Source organism: Schistocerca piceifrons, chromosome X, assembly GCF_021461385.2.
Source record: "Schistocerca piceifrons isolate TAMUIC-IGC-003096 chromosome X, iqSchPice1.1, whole genome shotgun sequence".
Classification (NCBI taxonomy): domain Eukaryota; kingdom Metazoa; phylum Arthropoda; class Insecta; order Orthoptera; family Acrididae; genus Schistocerca; species Schistocerca piceifrons.
Genome location: NC_060149.1, coordinates 72,732,321 through 72,751,589, shown reverse-complemented (window position 1 = coordinate 72,751,589; position 19,269 = coordinate 72,732,321). Strand labels below are relative to the sequence as shown.

General features: G+C 35.7%; 1 protein-coding gene across 1 annotated transcript in view; it reads left to right on the top strand.

The window, feature by feature from the left end:
- The window catches only part of LOC124722180 (dynein axonemal heavy chain 5), an 843,802-nt gene that overhangs the window by 139,250 nt on the left and 685,283 nt on the right, over positions 1–19,269 (top strand). The window contains exon 17 of the mRNA XM_047247380.1: positions 11,119–11,325. Coding sequence (XP_047103336.1) covers positions 11,119–11,325 — 207 coding nt within the window. The remainder of the gene's footprint in view (positions 1–11,118; positions 11,326–19,269) is intronic.

Genomic DNA, 19,269 nt, shown 5'->3' with positions numbered 1-19,269 from the left:
GAAAAATAGATTTACAGCACATATCTGCAGCTGAGAAGTCAGTTGAAGACCTGGTAAAGGAAAGAAGACAGACAACAAGAAACCAGAGGAGAAACCTTGAAGGGAAAGACGACCCACAGTACAAATGTGGTACCTTCTGAAGAAGTGACATAAGGAAAAAAGTTAGGGTGACCTTTAAATTGCGTTTCCTGAAAAGTTTGTTTTCTAAAGTTTATGTATTTTTTCCTCAGATTCTATGAATGCTAGAATTATGAAATTTTGTACACATATTTTGGTAAACCTAATAAACGTTGTCTCAAGAGCAAATTTTGAAATTCTGATTGAAAGCTGAGATATGGAGCAAAGTGCTTGGAATTTTGTATGAATTTAAAACTGTACTTGTGGAATTATAATAAAAAATTCATGAAAATTCTCCTATTTGACCTATTGCAAAAACCTCATATAAAGAGATGAAACAGAGAATTTTTTCTAGAAATCTCTTGAATACTTTATGAGGAAAAGGGACATACATTATTTTTTGAAAATAAAATTTCAAATTTCATTCATTATATATATATATATATATACATATATACATATATATATATATATATATATACATATATATATATATATATATATATATATATATATACATAAACGTGTTATTTCCATGTAAAGTGTGGTACAAAATTTCATTGCCATATCTCCAAAACTGTGGATTTGGTGCATTTTTGAAATAGTGTGTGTTTTTCACCAATGTGCCCCCTTAACGTAGATGACTGATCAGATACTGTGTATTGATGTCCTTTTAAATGATTTGATGTGAATTCCATATTCTGCCAGATATTTCTAATTAGGATCAAAGAGGATCTTAATTTACCATTGCATGTTTACAGTGCTGACGATTGAGCTTGGGTTCTGACACACGTATCATAAATGTGAAAAACTGAGACACAGATAGCCAAAGCACTTTTTTCATAAAATATAATTAGTACAGTGTACCGTCTTGATTACTTTTTATTTACGTAAAGCATATAACTTGGCGTGTTTGGCCAATTTCACCACCAGAAGCTATTGGATACGAATATTGAGAGCAAATAAAGGCAATTTTACACTAAGCAAATAGTTGTAAACATGTATTAAATGGAACACAAAACATTTAAAAGGATATCGATATACATTATTTCATCAGATTTCTAGGCTCAAGCACGTACCATAATTGAGCGAGGCAGCCTGAAACAAAATACAACTTTAACCTATGGTGGCGTTGGAGCAGTACTGCTTTCGTGTTACATCATTTACAATGTAACATTAGTCCACTACACATTCTGTTATTCTTTTACGTTTTTGTATAAAAATAATGATGTTATATCTCAACTATATTGTAAAGATATTATATTTGGTGAAATAACATGAAAAAGAATGCACCAGCGCCACTTGCCTGCGAAACTTGTGTTACGTTTAAGGCAGGCTGCCTCACTGAACAGAAACCATTAGTCTTTTGTATGTTTTCATACAGATAAATCGAATGAAATATTGTTTATAGATGTTCTTTGAAATGTGATATGTTCTATTTCCTATGTAATACACAGTAAAATTTCGTAAATTAAAAATGTTGTCTGAGTATATGCACAGTATTTAATGGCGATAAACCTGTAACTGCTACTTTGCAGCTGAAAGGTGATGTGCATATATAGTAGCGATGAGAAGTGTCGACTGAATACATTTGAGTGGGAGTTATTCTGTAGGAACATGTAGACCGTTGTGTATATTATGACTAGCGATTTCCTTTCTAGCCCTTATATCTAAACTACTTTACCACTGGTCAATGTGTATCAGGATGTTAGTCTTAAGGTAGCATCCATAGCACTGGGCTCTACACAGGTCATGCACCTACACCAACCCAGTATGTGCAACTTGTCCTGTAGCAGAATTTGTTGTTTATTGCAGCGGAGAGAATAAATTGCTGTGGTAGGTTAAGATCGCCTTTGTCCATAATGAGAGGAATTTAACGGATTATGGACTTCACAACATGTCATTAGAGCTGTTTATAGAGGATTAGTACATGCTGCATGCCCTGAAACTTCTGCGTTTGCTATAGACTCTGAATTCTTGTTAGAAGAACTTGGAGCATAGAAAAAGCTATTGTTTCAGTGTAAAATACTGTCGTAATAAGACATTCAATCATAGTGAATATATTCCACTGCTTTTATTTTAAAATAAGAAATTTCCATTTGTTGTAGCCATAAGTGTGTAATGAGCATGAGTTACCTGTTCACTTTATGTGAAGATGAGAGAAATGGACAATATGTTACACAGGAAGCTCAGCAAGTAAGTCACACATGTCGTCCCATGCTAAGACCATATCGCAATATCAGTGGCGCACTGTTGGAAGACAGTTGAGACTTGGCAGTAATAATGCATTTCATGTAATAAATTCAGGACATGAGTTTCATCAGTTGACACATCTGAGCTACACACAGCTCTGTTTAGAATTATGGTTTGATGTAGTCATAGGTTTGAGACATACATGTCTCTTTTCATTCCCAACAGCTAAACTTGCTGCAAAAATAATGGTAATCTGTGATCCTACAGAATAAATAATGGGAAATATTAAGTAAAGAAGCTGTAATAAATTAGAATAATAATAATAATAATAATATAATGAAAAAAGGATTATATTCTACTCAATATCTGAAAGTCTGAAGTAAAATGAACTAATTTACTCAGTCACTCAAAAATGAAAATTGTTAAGAAAGATGGTCCTTCAGTAATTCATTTGCAGAAGATATAATTTGTACGTTCTGAGACACATACACTATATTTTATAAATAAAACATTGATTTTTAAAATTCAGTATAAAATTCAGTATATTTTAATTAAATCAACCGATTTTAGAACCTTAACTAAATACCTATTATTTATAATAAAACACCTAATTATAACAACCAAATGATTTATTTAATTTACAGTACGATTTTAACACAATAATATGTATTAGTTAAGAAAAGTAAGTTATTTTTAAAAGTTTAAAATGTATTAGTTAAAAAAGGACATTATTTTAAAACATCACATTGTGAAGGTAAGAAAATTAATTGCAATGTATTAGTTAAAATAGTAAGTTATTTTTAGAAATTTTAAACTGTGTATGTACAAAAATAAATAAAACGCATTATTTTACATAAGTATATTATGTTAAAATTTTCTTTTTTAATTTTTTCTATCTTTCTTAAAATGTTCCAGAAATGTATGTAAGCATAAAGTTAACACTTTTATAAATTTTCAAGTTTTTCATTCATTTATATAGAAGCAAATATTAATAATTAAAAATTTTCACCAAGTAATCTATGTTCTTCATCATATGTAAGGTTTTTTACCATAGATAATTATATCAGCAAGTGTATCATTTGGAATTTTATCATTAAAAGTTGCAGAAAGTTTCATATTTGTTTTTTGTGTAGTTATAACATAACTATATATGTGTCATATTTATTACATAAATTGGATAATTAGTTATAAAATTAAATGGATTAATATCAATATCTGATTTTCGTAAAGTAATTCTATTAAAATCAAGAAATGCATCATATGCTTTCAGAAAATTATTTGTTGGATTAATATTCCACATTTCTTGATAAAAAACCTCATTTTTACTATTTTTTAAATATAAATTCTGTAGTTTAACATGATCAAATAATGATGAACCAACTAATTGGTTGTTTTTTCGATTTGTCTGAAATATAATAAAAACAAAATATGGCATATCAAATTCTATAGAGTTCTAGCAATTTGTTATAGTTAGTTGAAAATTGTTTTTACCAGATAATCCAGCAAATTCTTCTGTTTGAAGTTCATAAATAGAAATAGGAATTTTAGGATTTTTAAAAATATTTTCATTTTGTTGAAGTTCATAATTTGGTTCATATTTAACAGGTACACGAATTTCCATAGATTCTATAACTTCTTTCCATCTTTAGGAAGTGTATCTTCTATTTTAACACTGACATCATTTTTATCAAACCTACATAAAATTGCATCTCCAGAACTTGAACTATGAGTAAAAACTACAGTTAAGTTTCCTTCAAACATAATTTCTTTATAATCTTTAAAAGATCCACCAAGCATTGATAATGGACAAAGTACTTCATTTTTTCTACTATTTACTTTTCCTGTATTAAGAATATGTCCTTCTGAACTTACTTTGTCAGTAAAAGAGGAAGTTAAATGTAGTATAACTATTGATTAAATAAAAGGATGTTCAATTCTCAATAATATATTATTTACTTTTTTTATCATTATAAAGTCAAACAATTTATTTACATAATTATCAATTAATTTTTCATTTGATTTTCCATCATAATTTGGAAAATATATACCATCATTTCTAATAATACTAAATTTCCTGTATAATTATACATTACTTGAATGAAGCCAGCTATCACCAATATTTATTTCAATTTCTGTATCTTTGTTAGGAACATTTAAATTACTTTTGGTTTTTTCATTAACAGGAAATGAACAAAACTGATAATTTTCATTTATATTCATGTTTTATTAAGGAAAGAATTTATTAAGATATTAAAATATTTATAAAATAACTGTTACAGTAGCACCATTTAAGTCAATTAATTTATCGTTTTCATCAGTTATAGTAACTTCTAAATCTTGAATTGTGTTAAAAATAGGAACATTAATAGGATAATTTGGTTCATAAATTATTGGTCCACCAAATTCTAAATTGTGTTTAGATGAAGCAATAATATTAGTTTATTTATGAAAATCATGATTATGTTTTATACACATTCCATCAGCAAGATTAAAATTTATATTAATTTATTCAAAAGGAATAATCTTAGGAACATTTTTAGCTACAGATTCTTCATTAACTTGAACAATATGATTATTAAAACCAAGTAAACTTCCATTACTATCTTCTATATCCATATATAATTTTACATCACTTTCAATAACAATTCTGTTTAAAATTTCATCTCCTTTAGTGTGTATATTAGGTTTTTCAAATGTATAATTTTTTTAAACTTTTTAAAATATATTGACCTACAGGAGTTTCTATTGTTTCTCTATCACAATAAAGTTTATTATTTTTTTGTTGTTATATTTGGTGTTAATAAAGTTGAACAAAAACCAACTAATGAAACATTAGTATAATTATCACATATTGGAACAATGAATCGTTTTCTAAATATAGAAGATTTATCACTAAGTTCAAGTAACCCACTCATTTATTACTGAAATATTAATAATAAATGAAAAAATTATTAATAAATGAAGTAATTATTAATAAAATAAAAAATTATAAATAAATGAAAATAAGTATTAACTAAAAATTTTAACTGAAAAATTATTAATAAGTGGAAATATTATTTATAAATGAAAAAAATTATTAATAAATGAACAAAACAGATTATGAACTTTAAGTAAGAATTCCAGAAAATAAATTAAAATACGAATATGGTAAAGACCTACCAAATTCTATAATATGTGCAATAATTGGACCAAGTGGTTGTGGATAAACAACATTAATGATTGATAATTACATTTTAGCTACAGGATGGTTAAATTGCAATAAAATTAAACAGTTGTATGTCTGTCTATTCAAAAAGTTTAGAACAATCAAAATATCAAGAATTTATAAAACAATGTAAAAAAATTGAAGACAAAATTATAGACATATTGTTAGTTTTATTAAAAATAATGAAGAAATTATTCCATTAGATGAATGTGAATATAATTCAGTTGTTGTATTAGACAATTTCATTTTAGAAAGTCAAGATTTTGTTCTAAATAATTTTACTAGAGGTAGATACAAAGATATATATTGCTTTTTTTAGCTCAATCTTATTCAAAAATACCAAAACAGTTAGAGACTATTTAAATTTTTTAAATATTTTTTGACAAGATGTTGCAAATTTAAATCATATTTATCATGAGTTTGTTTTAGTTTAGTTCGCATTTCGTTTAGTTTCTCCATTTATAACAAATAATTTTTACTAGATTTATAAAGTTTTAAAAAAAAAATAATTGTCAATGAATCATTTATCTATGAGTTCTAAATTACAATTTTTAAAAAAATATATTGAATATAAACTACAAATTTGTTTTGTAAAACTAATTAAAAATTTTCTATATAAATGGAAACTACTTTAATCAAGAAGCTCAACAATATAAGTATTTCTAAAAAAAATTAAAAAAGTAAATGTGCTAGAGAAAAATGTTTAATATAATAATATGAACTGTGAATATTTTGTACTAGATATGGAGAACAACTTTGTCTAGAACTCAATAATGATTTTAAAGTTATTTTACCAAATAGATATTCTAAATTAATTGATGATTTTGAAATAATTAAAAAAGGACAAATGAAACTGAAATATAAAGGAATAAAAAGCTTAAAAATAGACATAATGAATTTCATGATACAGAGATCTCAATCTAATTTTTTTTTCAAAATGTACTTCTGTTTTAACTAATACATTTTATTTATTTACTTACCTTCACAATGTGATTTTTTAAACTAATTTGCTTTGTTATCTAATACATTTTAATTTATTTACTTATGATCACAGTTTAAATTTTTTTTAAAATAACTTACTTTTCTTAACTAACACATATTATCATGTTAAAATAGTATTGTAAAATAAATACATCGTTTGATTATTATAATTAGTTGTTTTATTATAAAAAATAAGTATTTAGTTAAGTTTCTAAAATCGGTTAATTTAATTAAAATATACAGAATTTTATACTGAAGTTTAAAAAATCAGTTCTTTTACTTATAAAATATAATATTTAGTTTAATGTTGTCTTAGTGTGTCTGAACATACAAAATACATCTACTATTTATGCAGTAAATAAAAGTAATAATAAACATGATGTGCAGTTAAAGCTTGCTTAAACGCGTGATTAGAATGGTGGCAGAGTTCCAGAATAGTATCTGAACCTCACTGGTACACAAAAAACACTGTTCCATTCGAATAAATGAAAAGTGCTAATTTTCTTTTGTTCTACAATATTACTTTTATTGGGTTAACCTGTTTTCGTTTTACAAGGCCATCTTCAGACGTTAACACAATAAAAGTAATACTGTATGACAAAAGGAAACTAGCGCTTTTCATTTATTATAATGTTGTTCTACGAAGAATTGACGGATGATTCAGAGTTCCGCTCCTGTAAGTAAACACAAGTGTTCGCCAACTCATAAATGTTGAGATCAACATATTAAAACATGAGAAGTCATGAGTAGATTCTCATACTATATCCAGTATTAGATCCAAAAATGTAACTGAAAGAAGTTAATGTTCAATTCCTCACATCATCAAATGTCCACGAAATGTGAAGGTTCCAGCCAGCTCTGAATGTTTATGTCCCCCTGGCACAGAATTTTTATAAATGTGAACGAATATTGAAGTATTTTTGCGATTGTTTGCTGCTCAAAATCTATCCCCTTTACAAGTCTAAAAATGCACAGACATTTCTCCTGTATGTTGTGTGATGACCGATGTGTACAGGCTGACCGCCACACACAGAATGACCTGGAGGGCCAGCTCACTCGCGCTTTTAAGACCTCGCTTCACCCACCTAAATGCATAATGTACTTAAAGTATAGAAAGTGGACAACCATTCGGAAAATAAATAAGTTATTAATTTGACATCTGATTTAAATAAAAGCTAATATGATTGATTAGGTACTACTATGAAACATCTAATTACTCTTGAATTTTTAAGTATTTCAAAGTATCCATATTCTTGCAATGTGGAAAAATCGGGTCTACTGCCGGATGTTTGTGTCGCTCTGGCACAATATTTCGGCCACGTAACTCGTTGCCTTCTTCAGGTGCTATCTGAGACTGCTGTGTTGGAGGATCTTGTCCAGTATTTATGCCCAGAGGGCGCTGGGTGCTCTCTTTGCTGTCCACGCCCGCCTGGCGCTGCTTGTAATGTGTTGTCTCTCCCCCGGTGTTCCCTTGGACGGCCGTGCCCGACTTGGTCTCCATCTGTGGCAGCTCGTAATTGCTGCACCCTCTCATGCATGAAATTTACCGGAGCTCCTGAACACATCTGTAGTAAACTGCTGGTCCACCGTGGGGATGGGATAAACCGGTCATTTGAAACCAATACCGGTACTTTAGTTCTGAATGACCGGTAGTTTTCGACATTTGTTTGGTCTCAGTTATAACAGACGATTTTTGATTTTTACTAATAACTGAGTAAAAAGCCGAAACATCAATTAACGATAGCAGCAGTGTTAAAATTTTTAGTTTTTAAATAAACCTTCTTTTAAAAAAAGAAGTGATTTTTATTCGTGAAATTTGTATTGGTTTGAGATACTGCGTTATTGTAGAAAATGAGGGAAAGAGAGCAGTGCTATTTTAATAACAATGCCGACAGAAAAGAGCAACAAACAGACAGCATAAGAATTGGTACAGTGTTCCTGAGATAATAATTTCCTGTTAGACGGTACGTGTCTAGGTGCATTGTCCAAGACTTAACCCCACATGTTCTATACGATATTTGCTCACTGTCTTTGCAAACTTTAATTTGCAATGGCCCTCACACCTTCTCGTCTCTACTGTACCGTACTGCTGACTACCGAGTTTGTTGTCAATGTTTACTGAATAATTTCGAAAGAATCTCTGCAGAAAAATTACAAAATTTGCTCAGCGTGCTATTTAAAATACATATCTCTTTAGTAAAGTTAAGGAAACGATCGCCTTCTTAATATTTATTTACACACTATAACTTTGTATGTAAAATATGAAAAATAGTTCAGAAGGCTTTTGTTGTTTAGTTCCTAAATAATACCACCAATGACATTTGATTTAGCAAAGAACACAATCGTTAACCAGATAATAACTGAAAAAGTGCAGTGTCTCTTGACCGTGATCTATCTAATAGAGGCTATCAGAACCCGAAGACATTGCACACTTTGAATGACCGTTGTAATTTCACTCATTTCACGTCTATACCAGTGCCATTCTGCTCCTTAATTTCTTCTTCAAGGCTCCACTTTACTGGAACAATGCTGCAACTACAGTTTACACATGAACAATTACCAGTAGTGTTTTCACCTACAAACCTGAAGACCTTACGCGTTCTAAGTGCTGTTTTTTTGCAAGAACGTTTTGCAGTGTCTGAATCAGATTTGCTGTTAAAACTCTTTGATAGAAACAGTACTTTATTATACAAAGTATGCATAAACCCAGAGGCTTTCAAGACCAGTCTTATCTGCACTAAACAAATCACGTGTTACTAAATTCAGCTGTGACATCAGGAAACTAATTTGCTGCTGACTCTGGGTACCTTATTTCGTAGCGACTAGATATTAGCTACCTTGCTGTCCGTTTGTTACTGCTGTTATGAATGCTAGAGAAAAACTACTCACAATCTAGATTTATGTAGTGCTGTTTCTATAATTTAATGTGTAAAGATGATAATGTGAACAAGTTTAACACAGTATAGGTGGATACATTGACTTTATGAAATTCTGATACTAAATATTGAGGTGGCAGAAACGTATATTATTTCAATAATGTTCTGAACAAACTGCAGCTTATCACTGAAATTCAGAACCAAAATCGTATAATACAAACCCTGAATTGAGTAGCGTAATTCTTTATTTATTGTTGTGACTATTGTTTTATTGCTTTCATATGTAGTGAAGTGTATATCTGACAAATCTAGAAACTGCTGTTTGTCTGAAATTCAGTAATATCTGTTTACTATGAGGTCAGAAATTAATGCAGTTTTACTCATTAAATGTCTCTGAGAAGAATCTGTACAATTAACAGTGCATTTTTAACAGGTGATGCACTCTAGTCAACATAAACGGCTCTTTCTCCTGTATCCATAGCTTAGGTTTCATTGCTTACATATTTCACGAGATAATGATGCTAATTTTGTCATGAATTCTGTTCATACTTAACAATGATTCTGATTAAGATGGCTGCTAAATAACAAAAGATGTAAGCTTCTACTTTATATTTTCCAAGGAACAGTTATTATCAAACGGAAATTCACTTTTAAGGATAAATAAAACTCAAAGTTCTTGACTTGGTTCCTGACTATACTTTATAGCAGTGCTCACTTAACGATGAACATTAAACTCAGGGCTGCTGGATGTGAAAACTACGAGTTTTTTGCCTATATTCCTCTTGATGTACCAGCTTTAACATTTACATTGCTCTTGAATTATTCTTATGCTAACATCCATCTGCAGCTGGTAATTATTATTTATCGAGCAATAACGCCATCATTTCCTTGCCCCCTCGTCGTGTATTCTAACAGGCATACAAAACCTCGCTATTACGAATTACTCTCTAAACAACTTCCGGAACTGATTTTCACTTCACAGGCTAAAGAATTACTTTTATCACTGCTCAGATACATACTGAGTCTTTCCATGCAATTTTTAGCACTTTCAAACTGGCATTACTATAAAGTTCTGTTTAAACTATAGACATCTATTGAATTGATATTAACACAACCACGCCGTATAACAACATTATTCGCCTTCCTTTCTGCTAAGTTATTGTTCGCTTCTCTTATATGCCTTTATGTGCTTGTAGCCCTTGAAAACGGACAAATTATCACGAAAAACAGGGTTGTTTAACTTCAGTTTTCAAACTGACTATCAGTAAGGCCAAAATAGTGGTATGATTTCTGATTACAACACGATTTTTGAGCAGAGTTTCAAAACATTAGCATCAACAAGAGAGCAGTGTTGACTTTTTGTAGTATTTAACCACTTACGACTTTTTGAGAAAAGAAGTGAACGGTGGATGAAGCTTTCTTTTATTTGCACATTTCATTTAGCATTTTAATTCTATGTATCTGCAAACAGAGGGGCAAATTTTTTTAGTGTTCCTTCGATTTCTGCATTTATTTCAGGAAGTAACAGGAATAAAAAACGGAAATTCGATTATTTCAGTAACCGATTGTTTTGAGCGGTTCTAACACTCACATTAAACTGGTGTGAAAAACAAGGATATAACCGAAAACCAGTTGTTTCAGCAATAACCCTAGTCCACTGTCACAGAGTTGGTGAAATTCGGTGAAAGAGTAGTCCAATGAGTACTGCGTCGTATTAGTAAAGGCAAAATCATTAATCGGTTGCAGGCGTGGGTTGTTGAGGAGGGTTTGTCGCGCACGCTGTTGACACTGAACGAGGAGCCGGCGGGGCTGGCGGTGAACCTTGACAACCGCGTGCGCCTCGTGCTGCGCGAGGCCGACTGCCTCGCCAAGATGGACGTGCCGCTGCCTGTCGTCACGCAGACGCTGCTGGCCAACACCAAGTACTTCACTCTGGTCAACGACTCGCTGCAGGTCTGTCACGGTACTTAGCTAGCTAGTTACGTATTCCGCAAGTCACTTTGCTCAATACACTGTGGTTTGTTGTTGTTGTGGTCTTCAGTCCTCAGACTGGTTTGATGCAGCTCTCCATGCTACTCTATCCTGTGCAAGCTTCTTCATCTCCCAGTACCTACTGCAGCCTACATCCTTCTGAATCTGCTTAGTGTGTTCATCTCTTGGACTCCGTCTACGATTTTTACCCTCCACGCTGCCCTCCAGTACCAAATTGTGCCACAAACTCCTCTTCTCCCCAATTCTATTCAATACCTCCTCATTAGTTATGTGATCTACCCATCGAATCTTCAGCATTCTTCTGTAGTACCACATTTCGAAAGCTTCTATTCTCTTCTTGTCTAAACTATTTATCGTCCATGTTTCACTTCCATACATGGCTGCACTCCATACTAATACTTTCAGAAACAATTTCCTGACACTTAAATCTATACTCTATGTTAACAAATTTCTCTTCTTCAGAAACGCTTTTATATCCTCTCTACTTCGACCATCATCAGTTATTTTGCTCCCCAAATAGCAAAACTCCTTTACTACTTTAAGTGTCTCATTTCCTAATCTAATTCCCTCAGCATCACCCGATTTAATTCGACTACATTCAATTATCCTCCTTTTGTTTTTGTTCATGTTCATCTTATACCCTCTTTTCAAGACACTGCCCATTCCGTTAAACTGCTCTTCCAAGTCCTTTTCTGTCTCTGACAGAATTACATTGTCATCGGCGAACCTCAAAGTTTTTATTTCTTCTCCATGGATTTTAATACCTACTCCGAATTTTTCTTTTGTTTCCTTTACTGCTTGCTCAATATACAGATTGAATAGCATCGGGGAGGGGCTACAACCCTGTCTCACTCCCTTCCCAACCACTGCTTCCCTTTCATGTCCCTTGACTCTTATAACTGCCATCAGGTTTCTGTACAAATTGTAAATAGCTTTTCGCTCCCTGCATTTTACCCCTGCCACCTTCAGAATTTGAAAGAGGGTATTCCAGGTAACATTGTCAAAAGCTTTCTCTAAGTCTACAAATGCTAGAAACGTAGGTTTGACTTTCCTTAATCTTTCTTCTAAGGTAAGTCATAAGGTCAGTATTGCCTCACGTGTTCCTATATTTCTACGGAATCCAAACTGATCTTCCCCGATGTCAGCTTCTACCAGTTTTTCCATTCGTCTGTAAAGAATTCGCGTTAGTATTTTGAGGCTGTGACTTATTTAACTGATAGTTCGGTAATTGTGGTAGGAAAATGGAAATGTCATGTGGGTAGGGCCTCCCGTCGGGTAGACCGGTCGCCTGGTTCAAGTCTTTTGAGTTGACGCCACTTCGGCGACATGGGCGTCGATGGAGATGAGGTGATGATGAAGACAACACAACACCTAGTCTCCCAGCAGGGAAAATCCCCGACCCAGCCGGGAATCGAACTTGGGCCCCTTGGCATGACAGTCCATCGCGCTGACCATTTTTTTTGTTTTTTAATTCATCTCATTTTGTTCGTTATAGTACGTTGTAATTGTTTGGGGCAGACGTCCAATGACAACTGTACAAGTTCTTCGTTCATCTATTCACTCATTTTATCTTTTATTACAGAGGGCAGCTAACCCTCTGACACGCGGAGCCACCGTGCCGGCTACCTCTCAGCTATCGGGGCGGACAATGCACTGCTGTGAAAGAAGTCACGGGATAGCGTACGGACACAGCTGGCGGTAGTACAGCGTAAGCAAGGTACATAAGGGCAGTGCATTGGCGGAACTTTCATTTTTACTCAGGTGATTCACGTGGAAAGGTTTACAATGTGATTATGGCCAGTGGACGGGAATTAATAGACTCTGAACGCGGGTTGGTAGTTGGAGGTAGACGCATAGGACACTGCAATTCGGAAATCGTTAGGCAATTCAGTATTCCGAGATACACAGTGTCGAGAGTGTGCCGAGAATACTAACTTTTAGGCATTATCTCTCACTGCGGACAACGCAGGAGCGGTTGTGTTCGACTACTGTAAAACCATTTTCAGTCGACCAACGATTGAACTTCTATGGGTAACAAAGCGTCATGCTACACAGACCGTGTGACATTTATGGGACATAATCAAGAGACGTTCGTGCACAAAATCCTGCACCGGCAACACTTTCGCATTATGGATGGCTATAGCGGCAGCCATGGCTCTGTATTTTTCCAGGGGACTGCCAACGACTTTTTGAGTTCATGCCATAGCTGCACTACGTCGTCCAAAACGAGGTCTTTACAAGATATTAGGGGGTATCCCATGACTTGTCACCTCAGTGTATATCGTAATGCACGGAATCAATTAGTTTACAGAATATTAGCTTAATTGCTACTTAACTATAGCTGATCCTGATGAGTTACAGATGATTTCAAATTACAGAAGACAATATTTACTTTAGTAACATGACTAAGTAGGTAACACCTGTGTGACACGCAAGCTACGAGTTTCCGTATAAAAATTCTTCTACGAAATAGAAAGAGTTGGCCAGAAGAAACTTTTACAGTTTATTTTCGTATTAAGCTTTACTATGTCATCCACACTGTATCGTTGGATAAATGGTCAAAGATTTTGGTAGCAAGATTATTCACCCATCTCTGAGCTAAAGTAAAGTTTAATGAAGGTAATATTTCCTTGTCATCATCATCATCATCATCATCATCATCATCATCATCATCATTTAAGACTGATTGTGCCTTTCAGCGTTCAGTCTGGAGCATAGCCCCCCTTATAAAATTCCTCCATGATCCTCTATTCAGTGCTAACATTGGTGCCTCTTGCTATTGTAATTTAGGATGTCATTAAAACCTTCTGAAATCAAATTATTTACAACAAATTTAATGATAGAAAATGTGACCTGTCGCTCTGTAGTTAAAATACTTAACTGCTTAAAAGGTAGTTTACAATGTGAACGAGAGTAGCTCCACAAATTTTTTCGCAAGTGAAAAAGTGGCTGAACTGTATTGTTCAATTGACTCTAAATTTTAGAGTTTAAAATGTGTTTTTTTCCCACTTTCTCATAAATATGTACACTTAAAAGTACTGTAGATTTCACGTTACTTACTAACCCCTGCTCGTATTTTAAATTTTCACCATACAGATAGTGCACATAACAAATGCTGGTACGAGACATAGTGACTTGCATCAATTTAACCTGTTTCACTAATACTGAAAAATGGTGTTTCCCAACACTTCAGTATTTTTTGAAATACTCAGTCTCGATTTTTTCATGGATGTCATGTGAAACAAGTACGAAATCGTGGAAACTGGAATCATAATACAGTAGATGGCGAACATGTTATCATTTAAAATCCTAAAATATATACAATTGAGCATTTTCAGAAAACATGTCAGTGATTGTTCTAAAGAAAAAATTTACATTTTCCTCTGTTGCCGTATGTGTGTTGTAACTGATTATCATACTTGCGTCATCTGCAAAGAGAACTGATTCTGCTTGGTGCATGTTGCACGAAAGGCCATTGCCACATGAGAGATACAGCAAGGGATCTGATATTGAACTTTTTGGAACTTCATTTCGATTCCCACCCCACAGCCAGTGGGAGTAAAATATCCCCTATCTACAACTGACAGACTATGAAGTATAGCTTCCTGCATTATTTTTCTTAACAATGAAGTGAGTCACATTATATCTGTACCCTTAAGTCTATAAAACCGAAGTTTTGGTAACAAAGTTGGATTTACGCTTGTCACAGGAGATACAAAATGGTGGTGTTTTGTAATTTAATCTTGGTAAATTTCTATGAGTGAATTTATAGAAAGCATTATGAGCTGAGTACCTGCTCTGAAACCCAGATTCTTATTTACTAAGCGTGTTATTATTACCGAAATGGTGCACATTTCTAGAGTACCTTACCTTTTTCGAAAAATTGTGTTAGCAGTGAAACAGGTCTGTAATCATTGACACAATTGTTACCATACGTATACAGGTATTTTACAAATTAACGTTTGGTTGCGACAGCAACCACATTTCAGACTTCATAACCAGTCGATAGGCGTACCGGCGAGCTGCCTACGAAATCCAGGTGCCGTGTGCCAAAATACTTCTGGCACAGCATCCTGCAGTACAGTGAGTCTGCTATGGTGGTGGGCCAGATAGCCGTCGCACAAAATTACACTTCCGTCGTCACCTATATAAACGGTTCGACGTTACCTAATGGTTTTCTGCTAAGTAGTTGTGCTCTGCACCACTGCAGCAAATCAGTTGCGACTTTACCTTAATTAGCTCGCACCTAAGGTAATTGGCCAAAGTGCGGCTTTGTTTAAAAAGAACACTTCGATAATGTCGTGGGGTCGAGCCACACACATCTGTTTCCATGCCCAGCGTCTAACTCGCTGCAAATAACTTGTAGCTCTGATCCTGCAGTCAAATTATCGATGCATTGAGTAGAACAGCGAATTAATAAGATAAACACATGTATTACTTAATATAAATATATAATTAATAAAAATGGTTCTATTCTAGTGTCTGTAATTGGTATAGACGACAGAGAAATATACAGCAGAGAAATGTATTGATTAATGTTTACTCACGATGCACACTACAGGTGTTGGTGTTCTAATACTGTTACTGTGTGCACTTCTTAACATTGTCCATAGCGACATTTTAGTCACGCACAGGGGGTTAAACCTTGCTGATCACTAATAATTTATGTCTTTTCCATTTGAGAGATGTTTTCATTGCAAATAACAGCCCACACCCACAGCCATGAGCAGGGTTCCCTTCATTTCTCAGAAAATTGTCGAGTCTCCTCGTGTTTCTCACAGGTCCTCAGAATTCGTGCGAACTTAGAACCTTTGTCCAGTATCTAGAGTAAACTGCAAAAATCTTGCATGGAACACGTCACGTGTTTTGCCAGAGATTGAATTTACATGGGAGTCAGCAGTATAGCGCCTCTATGTTGTGAAAGTTCAAATGGTTCTGAGCACTATGGGACTTAACGTCTGAGGTCATCAGTCCCCTAGACTTAGAACTACTTAAACCTAACTAACCTAAGGTCATCACACATATCCATACCCGAGGCAGGATTCGAACCTGCGACCGTAGCAGCAGCGCGGTTCCGGACTGAAGCGCCTAGAACCGCTCGGCCACCACGGCCGGCTGTTGTGATGGGACAACAATTATTACAAGTTGCAGTGCACTCGCTAACATTCTGAAGAATACTTCTGAATCCTGCATTACTTTACACATTTGGTTAGCTATTTCACTTGCCTGTATTGAACAAATAGTCTAGAGGTGGTTGTTGTTGTGGTCTTCAGTCCGAAGACTGGTTTGATGCAGCTCTCCATGCTATTCTATCCTGTGGGAGCTTCGTGTCTATCTGGATTACAACAAAGCGTTCACCGTACTGTACACAGCACCTTATCAGTTTTCCTAATTTCTTATTCATTGTTAAACCTACTCCTGCTTACCCCCGTTTGATTTTGTATTTATAACCCTGTATTCTCCTGACCAGAAGTCTTGTTCCTCCTGCCATCGAACGTAAATGTAATAAAAAGCGTATAAGCGTATAACCTCAACGAAACTTTTGTCTCATTACATTTGTGTTCTCCTTTTTCTGCCACCATTGTGTCTTCCCGCTTATTCATGCAATGGGCATTTGCTCATCCTGGATTGGAATGGAAGGTGCAGTCGTTTGTGCGGCTGGTCCCGGCGGAGGTTCGAATCCTCCCTCGGGCATGGGTGTGTGTGTGTTTCTCCTTAGGATAATTTAGGTTAAGTAGTGTGTGAGCTTAGGGACTGATGACCTTAGCAGTTAAGTCCCATAAGATTTCGCACAACTTTGAACATATTTGAAGGTGCAGTCATCTACCCTTGAATCCTATAACCAACTCTTGAAAACAATTCTAATTGCAAAGTCAGAGGTACCCAGTTCATTAGATAGTTCATATACAGAAGTCTAAAATTTCGCCAAACCATATTATTCTATATTCAGTTTTATAATTTTGTCAGTTTCTTTTCCAACCATTTTTAACACAGTTTCCACTAACGCTGTTCCATGGCATCTGCCTACTTCCTTCTTTATTGACTTTTTGTTAAAAACCATACAGCAATTTATAAGTGCAAACGACATAGTCATTCACAATTAAGTATCAATACATTCAACTTTTTTGCCTGATATTCTTTTAAGAATTATTATTTTTTTTAAAAAAAGCCCACGTATGGAAAATACGAAAATGGAGACAGAACATTAACCCATAGGCCACAAATACACTCCTGGAGATGGAAAAAAGAACACATTGACACCGGTGTGTCAGACCCACCAGACTTGCTCCGGACACTGCGAGAGGGCTGTACAAGCAATGATCACACGCACGGCACAGCGGACACACCAGGAACCGCGGTGTTGGCCGTCGAATGGCGCTAGCTGCGCAGCATTTGTGCACCGCCGCCGTCAGTGTCAGCCAGTTTGCCGTGGCATACGGAGCTCCAACGCAGTCTTTAACACTGGTAGCATGCCGCGACAGCGTGGACGTGAACCGTATGTGCAGTTGACGGACTTTGAGCGAGGGCGTATAGTGGGCATGCGGGAGGCCGGGTGGACGTACCGCCGAATTGTTCAACACGTGGGGCGTGAAGTCTCCACAGTACATCGATGTTGTCGCCAGTGGTCGGCGGAAGGTGCACGTGCCCGTCGACCTGGGACCGGACCGCAGCGACGCACGGATGCACGCCAAGACCGTAGGATCCTACGCAGTGCCGTAGGGGACCGCACCGCCACTTCCCAGCAAATTAGGGACACTGTTGCTCCTGGGGTATCGGCGAGGACCATTCGCAACCGTTTCCATGAAGCTGGGCTACGGTCCCGCACACCGTTAGGCCGTCGTCCGCTCACGCCCCAACATCGTGCAGCCCGCCTCCAGTGGTGTCGCGACAGGCGTGAATGGAGGGACGAATGGAGACGTGTCGTCTTCAGCGATGAGAGTCGCTTCTGCCTTGGTGCCAATGATGGTCGTATGCGTGTTTGGCGCCGTGCAGGTGAGCGCCACAATCAGGACTGCATACGACCGAGGCACACAGGGCCAACACCCGGCATCATGGTGTGGGGAGCGATCTCCTACACTGGCCGTACACCACTGGTGATCGTCGAGGGGACACTGAATAGTGCACGGTACATCCAAACCGTCATCGAACCCATCGTTCTACCATTCCTAGACCGGCAAGGGAACTTGCTGTTCCAACAGGACAACGCACGTCCGCATGTATCCCGTGCCACCCAACGTGCTCTAGAAGGTGTAAGTCAACTACCCTGGCCAGCAAGATCTCCGGATCTGTCCCCCATTGAGCATGTTTGGGACTGGATGAAGCGTCGTCTCACGCGGTCTGCACGTCCAGCACGAACGCTGGTCCAACTGAGGCGCCAGGTGGAAATGGCATGGCAAGCCGTTCCACAGGACTACATCCAGCATCTCTACGATCGTCTCCATGGGAGAATAGCAGCCTGCATTGCTGTGAAAGGTGGATATACACTGTACTAGTGCCGACATTGTGCATGCTCTGTTGCCTGTGTCTATGTGCCTATGGTTCTGTCAGTGTGATCATGTGATGTATCTGACCCAAGGAATGTGTCAATAAAGTTTCCCCTTCCTGGGACAATGAATTCACGGTGTTCTTATTTCAATTTCCAGGAGTGTATATATGCGTGTTAGTTTTCAACATTCAACCATGATCGTCAGGACTGTTTCTTATAGCACTGGTTAAAACAGTAACATTTAGAGGATACGATATTTTATACCTGATGCCTCGGAGATTTATATTTCTAGCAGAAAACGTGCTGTTACATTAATTACTTGCAAAACAGAGAAATCCTGAGAAATCCTGGTTTTCGCTACGTTTTCCCACTGTTTATTTTTGTGCCGACCATCTGGCAGAGGGTATCAGTCTGTATGC